Genomic DNA, 22,534 nt, shown 5'->3' with positions numbered 1-22,534 from the left:
GTTGCTATCTTCTGAAGTCTGGCTTTGTATGCATTTGTTGTTAAGACTTGATCATTATTATTATTATTTATTAAAGAAATTTATATAGCCACCCAACTTATGCATAGATGACTCCAGGTGGCTTACAAAATTTAAAAACCTTATCATATAATTAAACCCATTTAAAAAAACACCCCATTCTCCCCCCATGGCAGCAACAACACAATTAAATTAGTCACTTGATTGGCTGCATCTCTAGAAATCATGTTTTAGAATCTTTTGGAAAGACAACAGGTTAGGTGCCAACCATACCTCAGAGGAATAATTTTCCATAAAGAAGAGACCACAACTGAAAAGGGCCTTTTTCATCATTCCACCACATAGCAATCCCTTTGATGGGACCCAAATTTCCCTGTAGGTAAAGAATTCCAGATAATGTATATCACCAAACAAAATGCTCTTCCCTGACTTCTAGGAAAGCACAATGCAGAAAATTGTGGAATTTAAATGTAAAATAAAACTCTTTTTTTTCAATAGGTATAATTCCCCCCAAAAAAAATAAATACAGTAAATAATGAAGAAACTTTAGTAAGATACATGTTCACAGCAGCAGGAATAAATTTAGTCTAATACTGGAAGAAAGATACAATTCTGAAAATATCTGACTGGGCACTTAACATCAGAGCATGCAACAATGGCAAAATTAATAGTATATATTTACATCAGAAGTTTAATCAATTTTCAGTAAGAATGGCAAGTATAAACACTTATAGTCTGACTTTTAAGGGGTCCAAATGCTTATAAATATTGTATTGTAGATTAGCAAAAGCACAAAAGAGGGAAGTTAGAAGTCAAATGGTGTTTTTTTCTCTTCCTCTTTCCTTTGTATTTTAATTGTTATCAAATTTGCTTTGTTCATTTCCCCCCCTTTTTCCCCTTCAGCATGCACAGATAATATTAAATAACAATACAATAGAGACCTTAATGCTAAGTAATCAGCTCAAGACAGAAATTTATTGTACTCTACAACAAATACTGTGATGCAATCCGGAGCAGCTTTTTAATGGTGTATTCAGTTTCAGATGAAAAAGCTAAATTAACACTGACATTTTATATCATAATATTGATACAACGCTTCTCTCCTTTTAAAAAAAATGGTTTAAGCTAACCAAACCATATTGAAATAATGTATTATTCAAGTTTTACAACAGTGTAATAGAGATTTTACACAATTAAAAAAAACATGAACAAAGTTGTTCCTGTTACTATGTTTTGAAATGTAGGAGCATATGAAAGCAACCATTTTGGAGTTCCGGTTTGTCAGGCTTCAGCAGTGGCAGGAATTCGCATTTGTGCACAATCCCTGCCGCGCTCACTGCTGGAGTGCCTCCGATCCAGCTAGATTTGGAGGCTATAGTTATCCTGTAGGGATAACTGAAGACAGGGGAGATCCGGACAGGGGTCTGGGGCATCGCAACCCCCTCCCTCAACCGGCTAAACTCCCTTTTCCAAAGGCGGGGGAGCGGCCGTCAGCAATGGCTGCCACAAAGAACCTCTCAGCCGGACAAGTTTTGTGCAGGAGGAAGTGGAGAAAGTGAAAGTCTTTGGTTGAACCAGGACAATAAGTAACATCTGAACACCCTGGAAATCTAGCTCTCTAAAGGATACATTGTTTCCCAAGAAGATCGTAAAATGCTGTGGATGAAAGTGAAAAGGGAAAGTTTTTTTTCTTCACTCTCCTTCCCTACGGAGATAGCAATGGAAATCGGAAACACCCACTTTGGCAACAGAAGGTTTTTTTTGAAAATTAATTTTGAAAATTAAAGCCGAGGGGACATTAAAGATTTCTGAACATTGATATTTAAAAATCAATTTTTTTTGGCTATAAGTGGGACGGGAGAGGTAAATGATTTATATTAAAATTCTGCTGGAGGAGACTGCTTGGAGTTTATAAGATCAGAGATTAAACTGCAATAAGACTTCTAAAAAATCATTTTGGAACTGTGTATCTGAACTCTACCCCAGGAAGAGAAAGTGTTAAAAGAAGAAAGTGCTAAATGAAACAGTTCGTGTTGATTTGGATTGCTTGATGACTTTGGGACTTGCAAACTATTTTTTGAAAGTCTAAAAACACTTGGATTGTTTAAAAAAAGTAAATAAAAATAAATATATATATCTTACAATGGCATTATCTGTGGAAGAATTGAAAATGGAATTTAAAAAGCTAAAAGAAGAGGAACAAGAAGGCAAGGGCTCTTCTGGATCTGTTTTTCACTTCTTAGAAATGGCAATTTCTACCTATCAGGAAATACAGCAATCAGAAAGCTGGGATGAAGAAGAAGAAGCCATCTTTAATGGACAAACTATTTTAGTTGATGAAGAAAAGGGAAAGAGGGGGAAGAAAATGGAGAATTCAAGATCTAAAAAAACAACCAAGAAAGGGAAAAATAAGGTGAAAAATCGATACAATGTCAGAAAGCAGCAGAAAAGAGGAATACAACAGAGAGGGGAGACTAAAAGGGTGGAGATTGAGAGATGGGGGCGGGTAAAAAGGCTAGATTCGACAAGAAAGGAAGGGGAAAAGGTCAGAGAAGTTATGAAAGCTTAAAACAAGATGTTAAAAAACAGGGGGGGTTTTAGAGACAAAGGGTATAATACAATTTAAAAAGAGATTCTGCAAAAGTACACAAGATTGTATCGTAGTATTCGTATTTGAAATAGAGTTAGAAAACTGGTATATTATATGTGTTAATAGAATATTGTAGGGAATGTGTAAAATATCTAAGATTTAATAATGGAGTTTAATTAATTAATTTGTTATGGAACATTGTTTTTACTATATTATAAGTTTATTATGTTTTTTTTATTTTAAAATGTTATTTAGAATGTACTAAGCAGAATCAGAATGGAAACTATGTATTATTTTAAGTGTTAAAATTGGGGGAAAGATAGATAGGCGTCATACTTCAACCACTGATTACAGGAAAAATTTTGTATTAAAGAGAAAAGATAAATAGACAATTGAAAAAGAATGGACAAAAGATACAAGTATAATGATTTAAATTGAGATGAAGTAAATAAAATAGAATTAAGAGAGTGAAAATAGGGGAGAAGACATATAGAAAATATAGAATGTTAAATAAGATTGAAATAATATATAAGGTGAGCATGAATTTGATTTATGTCTGTACAAAAAGATGTAACCTGGGGTTAAGCCGCTTTCTAAGAAGAAGTTTTATGTTTTCATGTTACGTGTTTTGTTTATTTATGTTTGTTTATTGAGAATTAAGATTGTTGGATGAGAACATATGAAATCATAAATAAGCTGTGCGCAGTTCTCAGCTCCTCCAGCTCTCGCTGTCTCTCCCAACATCGAAGCCTCGGAGATGCAGGCAAAGCCGCTGCATCGGTAGTGCCCGAATTGCCTTTGCATGCTCGGTTAATTTCAGAATCGCCCTACCCAGAGAAGGAGGTGCTGGAGGAGGAGGAGGCGGTAGTGGAGAAGTAAGCAACTCAGGGCACTACTGCTGCAACAGCTTTGCCTGCATCTCCAAGGCTTTGATGGAGGAGCCAAGAGCTGCGCACAGCTCCATCTCCCTTTCCTTGCCTTTCTGCATGTGGGTGCAGGGGGGGGGAGGAAAGAGAGAGAGGCAGGAGCAATTCAAAAATAGAGAACTAATGGAGACAACTAACAGTGGGCGCTGGAGGGGGGGACTGTTGTTGCCGCCGCCCGCTGTATGTGCGGGAGCTGGTTGGTGCCTGCATCTCAGGAACCTGACTCGGGGGTTCCTCGAAGAGCCGGGCGGCACAAGAACTGCAAGTGGGAGCTTTTGTTGATTTCAAATAACTCCTAGAATGTGGTAGATTGGCGTTTTGTAGGTCTCGATGAAAGAGTGAGCTTTGTTTCATCTCCTTTCCTCCCCTGGTAATGTGAGAGATGCTGTCTCTCTCTGTCTCTCTCTCCCTCCACCGCCCCAAATAATCACTGGCTGTGGCTGGGTTTGGCAGAGAAGTGCTAAAGCGAGCAAAGTGCACCCAGGGACACCTTTCTTTGCCTGCCTCCAGGTGAGGCTGGAAGAGGCACACACACACCCCAGCTTTTCCTCGGCTGCAGATCTGATCTCTCCCAATCCTCCACCTGGGATCTGAAAGGAGCTCCCACTTTCTCCTCCTCCTTTCCCCCCAATTAATCACCGAGGACAGCAATCCTTCTGTAGGCAAATGCCTGCTGAGAAGCCCCTGGAGTGGTGCCGAGGGGCGCTGCCCCCAAAGAGAGCAAAGCCCCCTTTCTGCCTCTGCTTCTCCCAGCAGCAGTTGCCCCGAGGCCCCTCAGCTCCGCTCTTCTGTCTCTTTGGAAGGTGCAGGTGGGGGGAGGCTTCCAGCCCGGAATGTTTTATTTTGTTATCATTAAGCATTTACATTTTTGTTATAATTAAATAAGTGTGTGTATGTGGGATGGTTTTTTTGTGTGTGTGTCTGTGTGTGTGTGTGTATACACACTATACAGAAGCCTGATGACGGCAGATGAGATTCTGTCGAAACATTGCTACAACTTTAAAAGCACAACTATAATGACATGGGAAAATACCCAAACAAAGCTGAATGCCATACATATATATACATATACATATATATAAAATTAATATTTAACAAAAGTTTATATTAAATATATTAGCTTTTAAAAAAAATCCGTATTAGTGGTCCTTGGGATTTAAAAGTATGAGTTTGGTGGTCCTGAGGTCCAAAAGGTTGGCGACCCCTGTGTTAAAGGGCAGGTTGAACAGTCAAGAGACAAAAAGGAGAAAAATAACTCAAAATATCTCTGTCTTGATTTTGTTTAGTATATGATGTGATAGAGCAGGGGTCACCAGCCTTTTGGACCTCAGGGACCACCAAACTCATTATTTTAAATCCCAGGGACCACTAATGTGAATTTTGACTGACGTGGCTTGCTGACATTGGTGGGAGAGAGAAGGAGAGAGAAAGAAAGATCTGATTTTATTGTATTGTGAACAGTTGCTGGGGTGCATCCACAGTTTCGTTGTACTTGTACAATGACAATAAAGTTCATCTAATTCTAATTCTAATAAAGGATCCCTTTAAGCAAAATAAGCATGTAGTTAGGACACCAAAGGAAGGAGGACACCACACAGTTGTTCTGCCTATCTATAACACTACACTAACTTCACTCAATTGTTTTTGTAAATAGTCCTTGGCTAGAATGTCCCACTTTAAAATAAATTATTGAGTTATTTATTCAATTTCTATAGTTGCCCAACATAACCAAGTGATTCTAGACAGCTTAGATTTCTACAATTATAAAATAATTAAAACAATTTTAAAAACAATAAAAATAATATTGTTTACATTGTTTAAAAAAAGTTTTCTTTGTCATTATGAATGACTAAAATTTAAAGAATTGGTATGAGAATTTTGCTTTCATCAAGGGGCACCAATGTTGGGCTCTGCTTAGGGCATCAGTTGGCCCTAATCCAGCCCTGCAATACCTCTGCAATACTGGTGGTAAGAAGCTCTAATTTTAATGTCCAGGTTCTCTCTCCTTTCCTCCCTATAGTATTTTTTTTTTCTTACCTCATTTTCAGTAATAGAAGTCTGCCCATCCAAGATAAGATGCCCTTGCAACATTTAAGCAAATTGATGACAGACAGGTAACAGGAAATCAGGAATGGGGCCACAAGAAATCTTGATGAGTGCCCCAAATCAGAAAAGCAACAAATTTTGGCTGCCAGTTCCCTGTGAATAGCATACACTGGCAGAGAAGTGAACTGTCCATCCCAGTAACATCTTAATAATGTAAAATAGTCAGAGCAGCCTGCTGTAGCCCTTTCTAATGCCGTTGTGAAATCAGACAGCTTGAATAATGAGAAGTCTGATCATCTGAAAATGCCGTTAACCTGGGAAAGTATGTCGTGCAATGGAGAAGTAGTTTCTCTCAACTGCTACCTCATTTCTTGTCAAAATGAACCTCCCCCTTGCATCATGTCCAACAAGGAAACAACAGACTTAGTCACTTCTGTCTCATCTACTCAGGGCTAGCAATTTCATAGCAGGCAGTTATGCAAGCACTAAGATATGACCTGTTTGTGGGGAGGAGGCACACAGAGCAGTAACTCGGGGGAAGAGGTGGGGCTAAGAATTAATAGTGTGACTTTTGACCAGTCCTGTTGTCTAATTTGTTTCCCTCCCCACCCCCACCCCCCAAATTAGATCTACCTATCGTGGAAGAGTGGACCAGGCGAAGTAAAGCACTGGAAGGATATGATTTCACACCCTCGCCAGGCAGTGGCACAGTGGCATCAGCTGAAGGCTTGAGAGGCAGAAGCCAAGGACTCGCTCTGGGGTTCGGTGCACCAAGTCAGCATTTATTGGCTACACTCTCATGACATGACTTTATGCACAGCGGCTGCACTGAGGTGTCCTCTTGAGAGAAAAGCTTGGGGGATGGATGAATAGAGGCTAAGAGAGTAAACCTGAAATATGTACTTTAAAAAAAAACTCTGGGCGTGGGAAAGTGATGTCAGTGCCCCTTATGCTGGTTCAGCGGCACATACTACTATGAGGAGCATTGTTACCACCCAACCTCCTGCTTTAGCCTGCCCTTCAGACTCTGTGCTTAGTAAGAACAAGCAAGAGGAAGAGCTGGAACAAAGAAGAGCCGCTCTCCAGGGGCTTCAGCCCAGAGAAGTGAAAGGGGCCTTTTCAGCCCTGGTTTGTTTGAGTATGCAGTGTGGCACGGACCTTGAAGTAATGGGAGGAGAGGAATCTGTGACTGCCATACAAGACTGCCCATGCGTTCTTCCAGCCAAAGGCCCATTAGAATGGTAGCCTGCCCTGCCATGAGAAAGCTAGCCCTCATCTGTGGGTGCACAGACTTGAGAGGGGGAATGGCAAGATCACTTGCTCTGTTTCAGTGAGGTGGCTTCATTTTAATTCAATACAACTTGTAAGAGTAATAATATAAATAATAAGGATGGCTAGACCTTTATCCTAGCCAGGCCTCTCAGCAAAGCAGAAAGGAGCCATGATGCTCCCATAGCCCTCTGGGTGCATTTTGTGTGTGTGTGTCTGTGTCTGAGAGAGAGAGAGAGAGAGAGACGGAGTGAGGAAGGGAGACTGGTTGTGAGTAACTGAATGTGTGTGTGTGAGTGTGTTATAACTAGGTATGAAGAGTATTTATGTGTCCCTTGTGTTTTCTTTCCCTCAGCCCCAGAGAAATTGTTTTTCTAAGGGAATGGATTGTCAGCCTCACAGGGATCAACAAGAACTTATGCCATGTGAGAAAGGAAAGCAGTTGATTTCCAGGCTTGGAGTCAAAGGGAAAAGAGAGCAGTGAGAGGCAAGAAAGCTATTTTGATGGAAGCTTTGAAGTACATGTCACAAACTAAAGTTTCTTAAAGAGAAACTAATGTTTATTCCTTTGATCTGTCAGTGGTGAAGAGACATGTTAAATACTGCTGAATTTTCTCTGGCAAGCAGATCAGACGGATCCCTCACAACTTGTTCTATCCAATCAGTCGTAAGAAGTCTACCTATTTCAATCTGCACTGGCGCCATCTTTCTTCTCCATTTTGGTGTCCCAAGGCTGGCATTTGCCCAGACCAGAGTCTTGCCACTAGAACAAGTGTGCAGCAATACGATTAACCAGTTAGTTTTCCACTAATTGTAAGATAGATTGCCTCATAATGAACACCTCATTAACAACTTATATCACTCATGAGTGTATGACTTTTTAGAGACTTGTACACCTCCACTAGGTACATCTCAGGATATTATTTTATATACTAAAATTACCCCTGCTTGCTAATCAGAGGTCCTAGGTGTCCTTTAGTTATTTAGACCTTGACTTGTTTTTTTCCCTCAGATCCTAGAACATCTTATGGTCTCCTAATTTTTTCTCCTTATTATCTGGAAAAACTTTTTTGAAAAAACCTCATTTTTCAGATACTTTGTCAGCATAAAAAGATATAAGACAACTGTGCTGAAGCAGGGATGCAGTCACTCTGAAAATAAATCACTGTAGCTAATTTCTGGTTAATCCACTCAACACAGAATGTATTAAAATCAGCAGGTGACACTATCACAAATTTAGCATAATAATGTAATAATTAAACAAAAGTGAGCCTAGCCACAGTCCACAACTACTTTGTACATGTTTGACAGCTTCTCTACTTTCCACCCCAAATCAGGAAGGCTCAGTAAAAAAAAAAAGGATTGTCTAAAAATTGTTCAGCATAAAGCATCCAGTGCTAATGCTGTAATCCACCCTACCCCAACTCCTGATGAGTGCAGTGGGGACTGAGCAGCAGCATTATTATTTTTAACTGCATATTCACATAACTGATGTGTTCAAAACTTAAGCTGCTATGGAAAACAGATGCCTTGATGTATGTGCAAAACAGTTTTGTGATCAAAGATGGCACTTGTTGAACATTTTTAGCACCCATTAAACAAAATATACTTGGGGAAAAATTAATTTCTGCTTTAATATATCATAGGCAAGATTGCATGAATCAATTCTGAAATGACATTTCCAGATATCTGTCAGGTGGTCTGTCAAATGACAAGATGTTTCCACTCAAAGCTTTTATCGCGTCGTGTCACACAGTTTAATCCGCAAAATTACAATGGAAGGTCCAGATGTCTCTTTCCCATGTATTCCCCCCAGTTCTTCCAGGCTTTTTTTTTTTATTATGAGAAATCTTCTAAGAAGATAAAGAAATAGAATACTGTAGCTCCAAAAGTAGAGCTAGGAACCCTCTTTCAGTTTGCAATGATACAGCTGGAAGAAAACTCAAAATAATAGTGCACTCAATTACTTGAGTAATAATTCTAACTTCTAGTTTATCCCTTACTAAGGAACACTTTCTCTTAAAACTTACATGAGAGGAAATTATATGATCTTCCAAAGCAGTCTTCTCACTTAGATAATGGTCATATTCTTAGAAGCTTTCCAGTGGTCATCTAAAATCTCCTTCATTGTTTAAAACCATGATTCAAATCTTCCTCTCTAGCACAACAAATAACAAAGTTGTTTTTGCTGTTTATGAGTCAATGCTTCAAATGGTAGGCAATAGTTATAAGACTTCTTGAATGCAGGATAAATTATTGCAAGGTCCTCTTCCTTATCTTTATTGAGTTAAGGGTGCAAAAAGTGCAGTCTGGGGCAGGGGTGGGTTTCTACTGGTTCTGTCCACCTCTGTAGAACTGGTAGCTCTGAAGAGCAGCAGACATAGAACCGGTTCTATGTCTGCTGATGTTTTTGCCCACCCACCCACCTGGGCTCTTACCTGATCTTTATTTCCTGATTTTTCAACTTCAGCTGCCGAATGAGGCACAGCTGCAGTTAGAAAAGCAAGAAAAGAGGGCTGTTTCAAAGGCTGCTTCTCTGCAGGCAGCTGCTGATGACGATTTACAGGTGCTCGGCTTGCAGCCCGCAGGGAAGCTCGTAAATCCCGAACCGGTATTTAACCCTGTTGTATTCCACCCCTGGTCTGGGGTCATAAGCCCTCTGTGTAGATCTTTTTTCTGGTCCAAGAACCCAGATTGGCGAAAAACAAAAGTTGATCTTTTGCATTGTGGGGGGCGGACTTAATGAACAAAATGGACACCTTAAGTTTTGCAGATACCGAAGGCATTCACTTCAAGTCATAGTTTCTGCCCACTTTTGGCATATAACTCTATCCCTCAGTATAGCTCTTGAACCAACAGAAGTTGCATACCACTACCTCTAGACAGAGACAGGCTAGTTGGTTCAGGAAAATTAAGATGGTTCCCATTCCTTTCCTCCATCAAACTATTATTTCCAAGAATTTGAAAAACATCCCTATGAAACTTATTTGGGAAATCTGCCTAAAATGTCCATGGTTGGTCCTGACCCTGCAACTGCTAGATCTGAGACATCAATAAAAAGCAGTAAGGATTAGCATATCTTTTGCTATTATGATAGTATTAATTGATTTTTGTTCGCTATGCTGTTTCTTAAGCCATCTCTGCAGACAAGAGCAGTTACCACTGCTGCAAGAGAGGATTCTGAATGCATTTTTTTTCTGCAGAAACCCCAGGCAATAGTGACTTCAAACAGGGGAGATTCAAAGTTTAGGTTCTCTTTTGATTTCATTTCCCTCAGACATTACCGTTATCACAGAATCTTCACTTGCTTCCCCATTTAACAAATATGCTACCTGGTCCCCTATGAGGGAAGATAGGCTGGTGAGTATTTTTAATTCCCCACATTCCTCTGAAAATGATGCCAAGTCTTAAAATAATACATGTGAGTATCACTGACAGCAACATAGATAAAAACAATAAGTTTTAAAGCCTTCTGCTCTTCCATGAGCAATGGAGATGTAGATAAATCTAAGAAAATGGTAGGGAGCAAAATATTTGTTAGGTGGCACGAATGTTCCATTTTTATTTTTCTGAACAATTTTATTAGAACCAGTGGGCAGATTGCTAGCTCATATTAATCCATTTCTCCTGAGGACAGGAATGCCCAAACTGACAACCTAGGTAACACTTTTACAGACTCTGACAAATACCAAAGACTGACAGAATTAATTAAACATGATAGGCAAATGACAAGATCATTTTGCCAATGCTATCAAGTTCTAAGGAAAACAAACATTTTTCAGTGATAACAGAAGGGATGGTAGTAGAAGGAGGGTGTTCAGCTTTGTGATGCCTGCACTGAGTCCTGAAGTCAATGGATAACAGGATTCTTGCAACCTCTAGACTTGTCTAGACTTCATGTCAGTGAAGTAGACTAAACCCAAAATTGTGGTTTTGGATAAGAATGGATGTTGGTTTAATATAAAATAGCTAGGTCTTCATTAACTCATTAATTTTGGTTGAAAGGCTAGGAATTGTTTTAAAGCTGCCCACTCCTTCAACCTCAACAAGATGTTGCTGCTGGCTACTAGCTTGGCTAGTTGGACTAAATTAGGGAAATTTATGAGGATCAATAGATATTAATTTTGATGGCAGCATGGCTGCCTCTGAAGGCCACCTTCCTTGTACAATTAGTTGGTTAAAGAATAGACTGCTAGACTAGATAGACTAGTGGTCTGATCCAGAAAGGCCCTGCTTACATTCTTCTGTTGTTTCCAGGCCAATTAGTTTCCACAATCTTACTGCAATTTCATAATCCCTGCTGCTTCTCCACAATGTTGTCCATCACCTTTCTGGTATATTTCTACAGACCAAAACCTCTGTTATACACCTCTGTCCACTTTCTCTCCCAGTCCTTCATTTAAATTACCCTATGTCCTCTTAAGTCCTCTCCTCACCTTCATCTCCCTTCACACACAAAATTTATTCAACCGTTTCCCGTCCCAAAAAACTTACTCCTCCAAATACAAAGTTTATAAGCATTGCAGCATCTTGCTTCTTTGAAGTCTCTTCAGATAAGTTTTGTATAGAAAAAGATTGTCAGTAGCTTATAGTAGAACATTTAACACTTCTCTCTAGTCTTGGCCATTGATCATGAGGGCACATGAGCCAACCTTTCACATGTCCCAGTGTTTAGTTTCCTCCACCAGGCAGCTAATCAATGGATCTGTTTTGTCAAGGCATTTGAGCAGACTGACTTTTACAATGTGAATATTTGTGATGGAGTTATAGGTATGTATTTTGTGACTTAGTCAGTGTGTTACTTAATTTTCCCCATGTATGATGTACAGATGCTTGAATTATATTTCTGGCAGGCATATTTTTATACATATATCAAGACATTGCTAAGAATAATGAAAGCATGCAGGAATAAGAGAAAGACTCAAAATAACCAAATAAGGTTTTAGAAAAATCAGGAACCAGGAAAATTTGAATTGTAAAGTTTCCCACCCTATGGCTTATTTGGGGGGAGATGGCATGCTGTCAGCTGGGCCAGGAATTTAAAATCAAAGCTACCATTTTTATGTATTTATTGTTCTGTTATTGAGGGAGCAATGATAGTAAGGTGTCAACTGGTATTTATTTAATATATCTTGCTAGAGAAATAGAGTATTGAAATGGGCATGGCTTTATTTTTCTATTTTTCTGCCTCACCTGTATAGCTGTCATGCAATCAGATGCAAAAACAAAACGTTGGATACTAAAACAACAAAAAGAATGTTTATGTCAAAAAAGGAACTGGAACATAGCTAACTTCCTATTGCAGTATTTTTTTCAATCCTGTTTCCAGTACTTTTTTCCTCAGCTTCTTCCTGACTTCAAAGTAAAATTATTGTCACTGAGCTACTTTTTAAATTAATTATATGTCCATCGTAGTTGGTCAATTTTGGCCAATATAACTTTAATTCCATCTTGCTCATTTACAATTCATAAAAATATATTGGATGAGCTTCAAAACTCCATCAGTTGACCATATCAGGCTATTTAATGCAAGCAAAAAAGATGATCGAAACATAAGCCATTGACTGAAGCACTAAAAAGCTTCAGTTTGGAACAAAGCTATGTTCCAGTACACGTTTACAAAAAAAAATAATTCTAACTTCAGATATCATTTGGAAGGTGCTTTTATTGGAAGTTGCCAAGATTGCTCCAGACAGGCAGAAATTGCAAAATTTTTAATTAATTTGCTAGATTTATCCATAAAAGACCGAAGTCATCTGTTCTTCTTTGTAACTGTCTCATTACCCTTCACTCAACAGCATTTCCCTAAAACGAAAGGTTAGACACTGGACAATATGAAAAAATAGCTGGATCTAAAGAGATCCTTTGAAGGAGATTACCACAAGGTTTTTTTAAGGCTGCAGGTGTCACCAACCTTTCCAGGGAAGCACTGACCATCTCTCAGATCCACTATGGTCCCTTTTGCCCACCAACCCACAGATGAAAGATAAAATATTAAACCACACTCTGTCCATTTCTTCAGAGGTCATATACAGTCCTAGACAACATACCATACCAGATTTGCAGTTTCTATGTCACAATAAGCTCCAAGCAACATAATATTTATCATGACATTACAGCTCTTCATTTTAGATTCTCCACTACTTTCCACCATGGAAAGTATAAAGAATAATGGAAATGGGACACCCACAAGTGGGAAGGTTGGGCAGACTCCATTAGTGGAAATAGATTCACCTAATGACCATGAGAGCACATACAGATATATGCTTTCCCAAATCAACAAAGCCAACAATTTTGGTTTGCTCCAAGCCTGTACTCTGTTCCCATCACTTTGGACTTGATGTTCTTAAATAAGTTGAGAGAAATATATGTCAGTTCTGCACAACTTGTAAGCACCACGAAGGCAGAATTTGCTGATTATGTGGCAGCTTCTCGAATGAGGGTCTTTAGAACCCAAGTTTGAGATTAATCAAGCATTTTATTAGCTGTCAAACATTAACAGAATAAAAGGCTGTGGTGTGCCCTGTAGCTTGAAAGTAAACTTTGACTAATACAATATTCACAGACTCATCTGTACATATGGAGCATTTTCACTTAAATCCCTCAGCTGGTTTGAAAGCTGTTCCAGACTTCAGTGAATCTCACAACCTCAGTCCTACTAGATAGTCACAGTGAGGAATTCCCCAGTCAACAGTATGAAAAATTCTATCTTCAGCAAATGACTATTGAGGATTAAGGATACAGTATAAAATTATAACAGGAATTATGTAAAGAAGCTCACCTTCCAGCGTGGGCATAAACTTTCCATATCTCATAAAGCAGCATCATAAATCATTTGTTCATAGGCTTGTATTTTTTAAAAAATGGGGGTGGAGTAGCTTAATGGGGAATTGAGGGTCATACAAATATAAAGAAGAAATGTATATGTATATATATGTATATGTATGTATATGTATGTGTGTGTGTGTGCATATATATATATATATATATATATATATATATATACACACATACACACACACACACATACACATGTATATATGTTTCTCTCTGTGTGTATGTATGTGTGTGTTTGCATGGGTTGGTGGAGTTTGGCAGGACACTGGGTCTTTCTATTTCTGCCATGGAGACAATTGAGGGGGAGGGGAGGTTACCAAGCTTCTCATTACCTCAGTTTGTCCGTCTGTACAATGGGAATAATGTTTCCATATCTCACGGCGGATGATGATGATGATGATGTGAGGCTTCCATTATCAAGGCTCTGAGTGTGTTAAATAAAAACCTCACTGCTCAAGATCCCTTCACTTCTTAACAAGGCTTTTATGGGTAGGAAGTTTCTTTAGTTTGTGTAAAATTATCTCCAGCTGGGTCCCAAATGCTAGAATAGCCTTTGATTAAAGGTGCTACTATCGACATGCAAAGTATTATGATCACTTTTGACAAACTGAGCATCTGCTCCAGCCAGCCTTCCTACGGAATATCTTTACCCCTCACCTGCCACCACTAATCACTCCTCCTCCCAAATAGAAGTGTTTTCTTTCGTACAATTGAAATTTTAAAAGTTGTGTTTATTTTTAACTTGAGCTCTTAGCTGTATCTTGTCCGGGTATTTCTTCAATGTGATGATAACCATCTAGCATAGTATGTGCAAACAGAAAAAAAAATTGAAAAAAATATATATATGAGTACATTGTAGCTGAGTTTGTTACTAGCAATGAGGGTGGCCATCCAGCTAGGCTCTTTTGCTACCTTCTTTCTATTGTGTTTGGAGATGTTAAAATTCATGAAGCAGATGTGCTTTATAATTCAAAAAAACTGATGGAACAGTGGGGTGGGGAATCTAACGTTACTGTTATTGCTATTACTACTAAGCCAGTGTGACTTGAAAAGCACTGATAACTACAAGGTAGGATCATTTCCTTTGCAGAACCATATTTTTGGAGAACCAGGCCCCTTGTTTTGTAGAGAGGCCCCTGATCCAAACAATAAAGGAGAGCAAACCAAGCATCACTTGCATTCATTCTTCTGTCTCAAAAAAAAAAAAAGAAACAGGGAGGAAAATACCCTCATGTTATCTGAGACTAGAAAAGAACACTTTCGTTGCACCAAGTTTCAATTCCACTGGGCACATCACAACTTTTAACTGGACCATCCTGGGAGGTCGATTCTCTTTCCCCTCCACTGCGTTTTGCCATGATTAGTGTTGTCTCTAACTCTGCGGTCTTTGATGGAGGGACAGGGAAAAAGACCTGTGGAGCCCACTTGATGCCTTGAGCATGCTTAGAATTAGAGCTGGAAGTGTAGGATGGTGCTTTGCTTTGCAGAATGTCAATTTCCTTTCCTTGTGAAATATTTCTTTAAATTGAGCCCAACAGGAAATTTTAATTGCTAAGTTCAAAGAAAGTGCTATGTGTCCTGCACTGGAAATTTATATTTCACTCTTCAAAGTGACTCTTTCGTACCAGGATAGATTAAAGTAAATGTTGAGAGGAATGCTTTCAGTTAACCATACATTTTATTCCCCAGGATTTACAATTTCTGAAGTACAAAAATGGTTTTTCTGGCTTCGGTTTCAATTTCTCCTCATTTTTATAGCACTGATACTAATTGTCTCGACTTTGCCACCCCTCTAGCATTGACATATCCAAACAAAGTTTAGCCTCACAGCATGCTGGCTAGAACTATGAATGTTTGGAAAACATATTGGATGAACTGATACGCTTGCATTTCTACAATTAGCAAGTGAGTGAATTGTTCCTCTGCGAAATAGGAGAAGGAATTGCCTTGATTTTATCCTTGGCCTGGGGGTGGGGAATGGAATTGTGCCAAGTTTTCTAGAAATTGGTGTTAGCACACTTCTTGGCAGAAACTACAACTGTATAAGCCGTCCACATAGCAGATACACATAAGGCTATCCCGGGGCAGCTCAACAGGAAGTTGTGAACTTTTCTCACCCAATCCAAATCCATCAAAAGTAAGAAGTTAACCCCAAAGCCAAAGGAGTTCTTCCACATATGCAAATGTTGGACCTAGGGTGTGGAGCCAACTTTTCTGGATCATGACACATTGCTTCCTTTTCCTTGTGAAGTCAGTTGCAAAGCAAGGCATCCAATATTAAGATTTGTGAAGAACCGCCCTGAGAAATTAGGCAGACTGAAGGGATCATTAACTCACTTTCTAGTGTTGTAAGTATCAGCAAAAATCTGTGTCATGATGTCAACAGCAGCTGAACTTTTCTGGGGAAAAAATGGTCTTAACACAAAGCCTTCTAATGGCCTGTGAGAGAAAAAGGACAAAAATGTGTGTACTTTATGGAATGTACAAATCACTTCATTAAAAAGCAAGAGGGACACTCTATGCTGACTATATGTAAAGCCATTTAGTAAGATGACAAATAAGAGTGATTTCTTAAGGATTTGCAGAGTACACATCTGTACCAGAATTAATGTGCTCCATCAGTGTCCATGAAAAAAAAAGTTGACCTGAGCAAACCACACATAAGCGAAAAGGAAAGGTACAATGGAAAGGACGCAGAAAGCAGGCCCAGTTAGATTGCTGCTGCTTATACTGTAGAAAGTTTTCATGGAGCCACCTCACACAGAGCTGGAAATTCAAAGGGGTAACTACTGATAACTTAAAATATGAAAGCACTGCTAATAAGCACTGAGGGGTGGGCAGTGAAAATATAGGTTATACATGGCATTGGACCCTTCCGGATTTTTGGTTCTTGTTCAAGAACTGCAAAATCAAGCAAATAGAGGCCAAAGCACCAAGAAATAAGTGTTAGCAATGTTTATGTTTCAGGATGTGTTAATACAGAACTGCACTGCTTGAATGATTCTTGATCACCATGTATATTACTGTATATTTCTTCTCTGTATATAACAAGATGGTAAGCTTTATAATGGGGGTGGAGATTTAAAATTGTAAACTGGAAAATAATAACCAAAGTAGACTGCCCATTAGTGGAAAAGAAAGATTTATTTAGCGGAACATATTATTTCCCAGTCATTCAAAAACATACTTTATAAAAACAATTTTGCATTGTTAGTTAAATAGCTTTTTCAGTTGCTGATCACAGAAGATGGAAAAAATGCTAAATAAACAAGAGAAAGGGGGACGTTGAACACCAGCTTGCATGGTGGCATTATTCCTTCCCCACATGCCCTTAGGCATGTTTCAAAGAGGCATCAACTGGGATAAATTGTTCATGTGAGCCAAGCAAAGGAAATCCATTTTGCCAATAATATTAATTCAGCTACCAAAAAAAAATTTTTTTTATTTTACTTGATTTAAACCTATACCAATATCTTAGAAGAGGGCCAGATATTTTTAAAAAGACTTTGAGGAGTGGACTATAGGTATTTCTCAACTTATGACCACAATTGACACCAGAATTTCTATTGCTAAGCAAGTTGGTTCTTTAAGGGAGTTGCACCTGATTTTGTGACCCATGGTTGTTAAGAAAATCCTTGTGGTTGTTAAGTGAATCACAGGCTTGTTAAATAAATTTGGCTTCCCCATTGCTTGTCAGAAACTGATTGAGGTCAGAAATAGTGATCACATGACCTGGGGACGGGGACGCTACAACCTTCATAAATAGAAGCCATTTGCCAAGCACAGGAATTTTGATCACATGACCACGGGGATACTGCCATGGTTGTAAGTACAAGAGCCAGTTGTAAGTCTTTTTTGTCAGGGCCTTTGCAATTCTGAATGGCCACTAAATGAATGGTTGCTAAGTCAAGGACTACCTGTCCAGGTTCACTGGGCAGTGAAAAAAAGCAGGCAAAGCTAACGGCCTTTCTCTACTTGCATTGCATTGCAATACAAACTTTTCCTGGAAATATCTTTTCATTTGCTCTACATCCCAAGGATGCTGCCTTTAACTCGTCCTCTGCTCATGAAGTATGACAACCTGAAGTCATGATTGGCTGTATCAGTGTTTTCCACTTACACAACAACAACTAGTGGCAGCTTAAAAATAAGAATCTGCTGGACATGCTGAGTCCTTCTGTCTGCAGTGCAGTCAGGTGACTGGGGTGGGGAGGCGAGGAATAAGCCCATCCCTAGTTATCACTTTAGCAGTCGCTAAACAGGGATTGATTGGGGAGATGAGGCTACTGCATGAGAAAAAGAGCCAGATCGCTTGGCTGTTGTTGAGGTAGCCCTCTTCTCTCAGTGTTGCGCATCCCCCTTCAAAAAATCTCCTATCCGCCAAACTTGCTTCGAGACTGAAAAGCTGATAACTGGGTTGCAGCCACCCATCTCTATCCTCGACTCACATATTAACTACATAGCTCACTGGTTTGACATTTTTCCCCTAAATACTGTGTCAAACTATATCTGCTGAATAGTTGAGCTAGGGAAACTAACTGCCTCTTTAAAAAATGGAAAGCATCCACCATTTTTGTCTCAAAGGTGCCTTTTTAAAAGACACCTGGACTGTTTTTTCTCCATGAGAAAGAAGACATCTCAATTCTTGTCCAAGAAGTTTCATCGGTTCTGGCAGGATGGGGGAGAGGGTTCCAGAAGGATTAGTTCTGACAGGATTGGGGGTGGGGCGGGGCGGGGGGGGGGCTTGGAAGGATCATATTTCTTTGCAATCATCTTGTCTTAGCACTCTTCCTGAGAGCTTTTGAGGCCACTTGGAGACCACCATTTTTCCAGAAAAAAATAACCCACATAGGGCAGAGAAAGAAAATGATAGATGCAAAGAATATCCACTTGGAGTTAATGTACTCTGCACAGGAAAAGTAAAATAACATGTCCTCCACATTGCATTCAATTTTCAGCAACTTCATGGAGCTATCCAATTTTTTTGGCAACAGGAAGAAAAAGGCAATTGCCTTCTGGGTGCTTTTTGACTTCATGGTTAGCCTACAGCCTTGGTATTCCCTGGAGGACTCCCACCGTGCTATCCAAATCCTACCTCACTAGGCTTCCTAGGTGCAGAAGAGTATGGAGATAGCCTTGAAAAAGGAATGCAAAAACCATTAATTAAATGTTAACTGAAAAGGAAAAAGGGATGAGGAAAATATTCCAGATAATGCAGCTTTGGTTCTTTTTGGTAGAAAAAAGCCAAAGACAGACATTCTGATGGCTTTTAAGATTATGCTATTATACCCCATAACAACAAAATAAAGTGCCGATAAATTGGTCTATCTTGAACATCAGCCTGGACAATGACAATTAGGTATCAGTGTCTGCTGGTTTCTAACTCGCAAGTAACTTTAAACAGCAGCCTATTTGCTATGCTTTTCATTATATTTAACATGAATGGTGAAGGGAGGCCTAATATCTATCCAAAGAAAAACTTTTCAAGGATTTCAATATGCTCATTCCAATGCTGAATGCATCGATACTTCAGATGAGTAGAAAATGTAAACAGATAACAATTGCACCAGTCTAAGGAATTCAATAACAAATCTACCATTGCTTTGCATCTTTCCTGGGCTTTCTTGTGCCTTCTTTTTATGATAGTGGATAGTCTTTCAGAGTTGGGATTATTATCTATAGTAGCTTAAGTTTAAACCTTGATATGATATTTAAAAATGAATATCTGTGAGGCTAACTATGGCATGAGTTTCCCAGCTGGTTCATCACATTTTACTTTATGAACCCATTGCTACCTCTAGTCACTGATCAAGTTAGACCATAGCTAATGTAGCCCAACCTACAATTCTGTACTAAAGGTACAGTCAATAACAACAACAAAAGCCTTGTTTCCCACACTTATTCCTGTTCCCACATTTGTAATATGTGTGTCTTTTGGCCATGTTCTAAACACAAAATCTAGTGTACTATACTCTTCCTTTGCAAATTTATTCTCCATAGCACCTGAGGGCAGGACAAGAAGCAATAGGTGGAAGCTCATCGGAGGAGATTTAAGTTGGAAATAAGGAGAAATTTTCTGTCAGTAAGAACAATTAATCAATGGAATTGCTTGCCTCCCAGTATAATGTGGCTCAGTCAGATACTGCACAAAACTAGGATGTAAAAATAAAAGGGTAAATAAATATTATCATTATTTCTTCAGGTATGACCATATCACCAAAAAAAATCCATCAGGAAGAGTCTGCAAAATACAGTTTTTTAAGATGATCATAAGCACTGCAAAGTTTAACTCAAGTAAACTACAGTGCAACCACAAACTATCCTGGTGTTATTTCTTTCGGTTCCCTAATATGCTTTTTGTTTCCAGATCTCTTTTTGATACCTTTTCTGCTGCTAGTGTTTTTAAGTTTTAGTGCTGCATAGCTGTATTCCAGCAAGGAGAATCTTTAAAGTTATAGAACCTGTTCTGCAGCTTTCCCATCTTCCCATTTGAGCTGAGAAATGAGAAATCATTGCAGACAAGAAATGTAAATCTGTCCTTTGTTTCTTTTTTATCTTTTTTGCTGGATCTTTAATTTTTCAGGCCTAAGTATTATTGTATAAAAGCAAATTTGTAAGTAGCTTGCTAACCTTCTAAATCAGGGCTATCAAACTCCCGGCCCATGAGCCAAATGCATCATGCACTGGCCACACCCATGTAACGCCCAGTTTAACAAAGGGGGGGAAAGTCCCAATACATTATGTAACAACACTGTGACTGTTATGTCTGTGGAACTGGTTGGAGTTCCCAACCAGGTCCGCTGTTTGAGCGGGAGCACCAGCAGCTCCCATTGGTTGGCTCCGTTTGACAGCCGGCTATATAAGCCGGCTGTCGGGCAGAGCCAGCCCGTTGTCGCCCGCTGGTCTGCAAGTTAGCTAGCAGACGCGGCAACTCTTTATTCATTGCAATAAAGCCTGTTAGTTGTACGCTCTGGTCTCATGCCTCTTCCTTACCATCGCTCTACAACACTGGCGACGAGGATGGGATGGTCGAAGGCTAACCAGACGCGTTATTTCAGAGAGCTGTAGTCACAGAGAGAGAAACCAAGGGCGCTGTAGCCGCAGCCGCCCCGCGCTCGCAAAGAGCGTGAAATTCAAACTGATACTGTTTGAGCTGATTCGCTGAAACGAGCCACAGGCACAGCAGCCGAGGCCGCCCAGGCTCACCAAGAGCGCGATTTTCAAAAAGAGCTAAGCAGCCCAGAGAGACAACCGCAGCCGCGTTCTTTTAAGAGCGCAAATTCAAATAGCGATTTGAAGCAGACGAACCTGTTTCCCTTCCACGATGAGCGCGAATACAGCATTCCCTCCATTCAAACCAAACGAGGAAACATGGGACTCCTACAAAAATCGATTCAGCCATTTTCTTGACGCCATCGGTCTAGCCGACGCTGCGGAGCATAGGAAGAAGTCCTATTTCCTGAGTTACTGCGGAGCCACCGTCTTCGACACTGCCACAGCATTAGTCGCGCCCCGCGCCATCAGAAGCGTCCCATGGGACGAGCTACAGGAAATACTTTCAAATCACTATTCGCCCAAGCCGTCCCAAATAGCCAGGAGGTATGCCTTCAGAGTCAGGAAGCAAGCAGAGGGGGAGTCGATCAACGAATACATGGCCGCCCTGAGAACAGCCGCTTTGCAGTGCGGATTCAAAGAATATTTGGAAGACATGCTGCTGGATCAGATCGTCTGTGGGGTAAGAGATCTGAGACTCCAAAGGCGTTTGCTGGCGAAAAAAGACTTGACTCTAGCCTTAGCCATGGAGGAAGCCCTGGCTACTGAGCTCTCGGCCCAGTCAGCAGCTGAGATTCAGGGAAATCAATCTAAACCCAGCACGCACACTGTCCATTCCGAAGAGGTAATCAGCGAAGATGACCCCACAGACACGTCTGACATTAACCACCTAAATCATCAGAAGCCTTCACAGGTAGGAGCGGGGCAGAGAGGCAACTTCACCCCCAAACAACCTCCCATGTGCCTAACCCGTGGAGACTCCCACCCTAGGGCATCCTGCAGGTTCAGAAACGCCATCTGCCTGAACTGCCAAAACAAGGGTCACATCGCTAGAGTCTGCCAAGCAGGGCGATCCTTACCTCAAAGACCTCCACCACCTTCTAACTCCCAAAGGCAAGTGGTAGACTGCTATGCCTGCTACCATGCTAACCATACTTCCCAAACCCCTGATAAAATTAAAATTTCTGTTTTCCTAGAAGGTAAACCCTGCAGGATGGAGGTGGACACGGGATCCACGCTCTCAATCATCTCCTGGGATACCCTGAAGAGGATCCAGCCCAGGCTGTCAAGGAAACAGCTACAAAGATGCCACCTGACGCTACGAGACTACCAGGGCAAGTTCCTTGTTCAATTCCGAACCTTTAAAGGCCATCTGCCCCTAGTGGTTGTTAATGGTACCCTCCCTAGTCTATTGGGACTTGATTGGTTTCCTTCTCTCGGCCTTAGTGTAACCGGGATCCATGCTGTCTCAACTTCTGATGTAGATACACTATTTTCAGATTTTTCCGATGTATTTAGCAATGAGCTGGGTTGCTATTCAGGCACCCCCATATCATTTTCAGTAGACCCCCCAGGCAATCCCCCTTCGTTTAAAACCCCGGAGGGTGCCTTTTGCCATCCGTCCGAAATTGGACGCAGAACTAGACAAACTACTTAAGCAAGGGGTGCTAGAACCCACTGATTTCGCTAAATGGGAGACCCCCATAGTCACCCCACTCAAGAAAGATGGCAGTTTGAGAATCTGCGCAGATTACAATACCACGCTCAACCGCTATCTGCAGGTCAGCACTTACCC

General features: G+C 40.2%; 1 protein-coding gene across 6 annotated transcripts in view; it reads left to right on the top strand.

The window, feature by feature from the left end:
* SYT7 (synaptotagmin 7) overlaps positions 1–15,344 on the top strand; it is a 297,640-nt gene extending 282,296 nt beyond the window's left edge. For all 6 annotated transcript variants that reach the window (XM_026720139.2, XM_087920840.1, XM_087920842.1 and 3 more), the window contains one exon: positions 6,208–15,344. In XM_026720139.2, coding sequence (XP_026575924.1) covers positions 6,208–6,312 — 105 coding nt within the window. In that variant the 3' untranslated portion in view covers positions 6,313–15,344. The remainder of the gene's footprint in view (positions 1–6,207) is intronic.
* The last annotated feature ends 7,190 nt before the right edge of the window (positions 15,345–22,534 follow it).

This window comes from Pseudonaja textilis, chromosome 1 (genome assembly GCF_049901715.1).
Source record: "Pseudonaja textilis isolate UNSWEBS1 chromosome 1, rPseTex1.2, whole genome shotgun sequence".
Classification (NCBI taxonomy): domain Eukaryota; kingdom Metazoa; phylum Chordata; class Lepidosauria; order Squamata; family Elapidae; genus Pseudonaja; species Pseudonaja textilis.
This window is presented reverse-complemented; position numbering and strand designations above follow the sequence as displayed.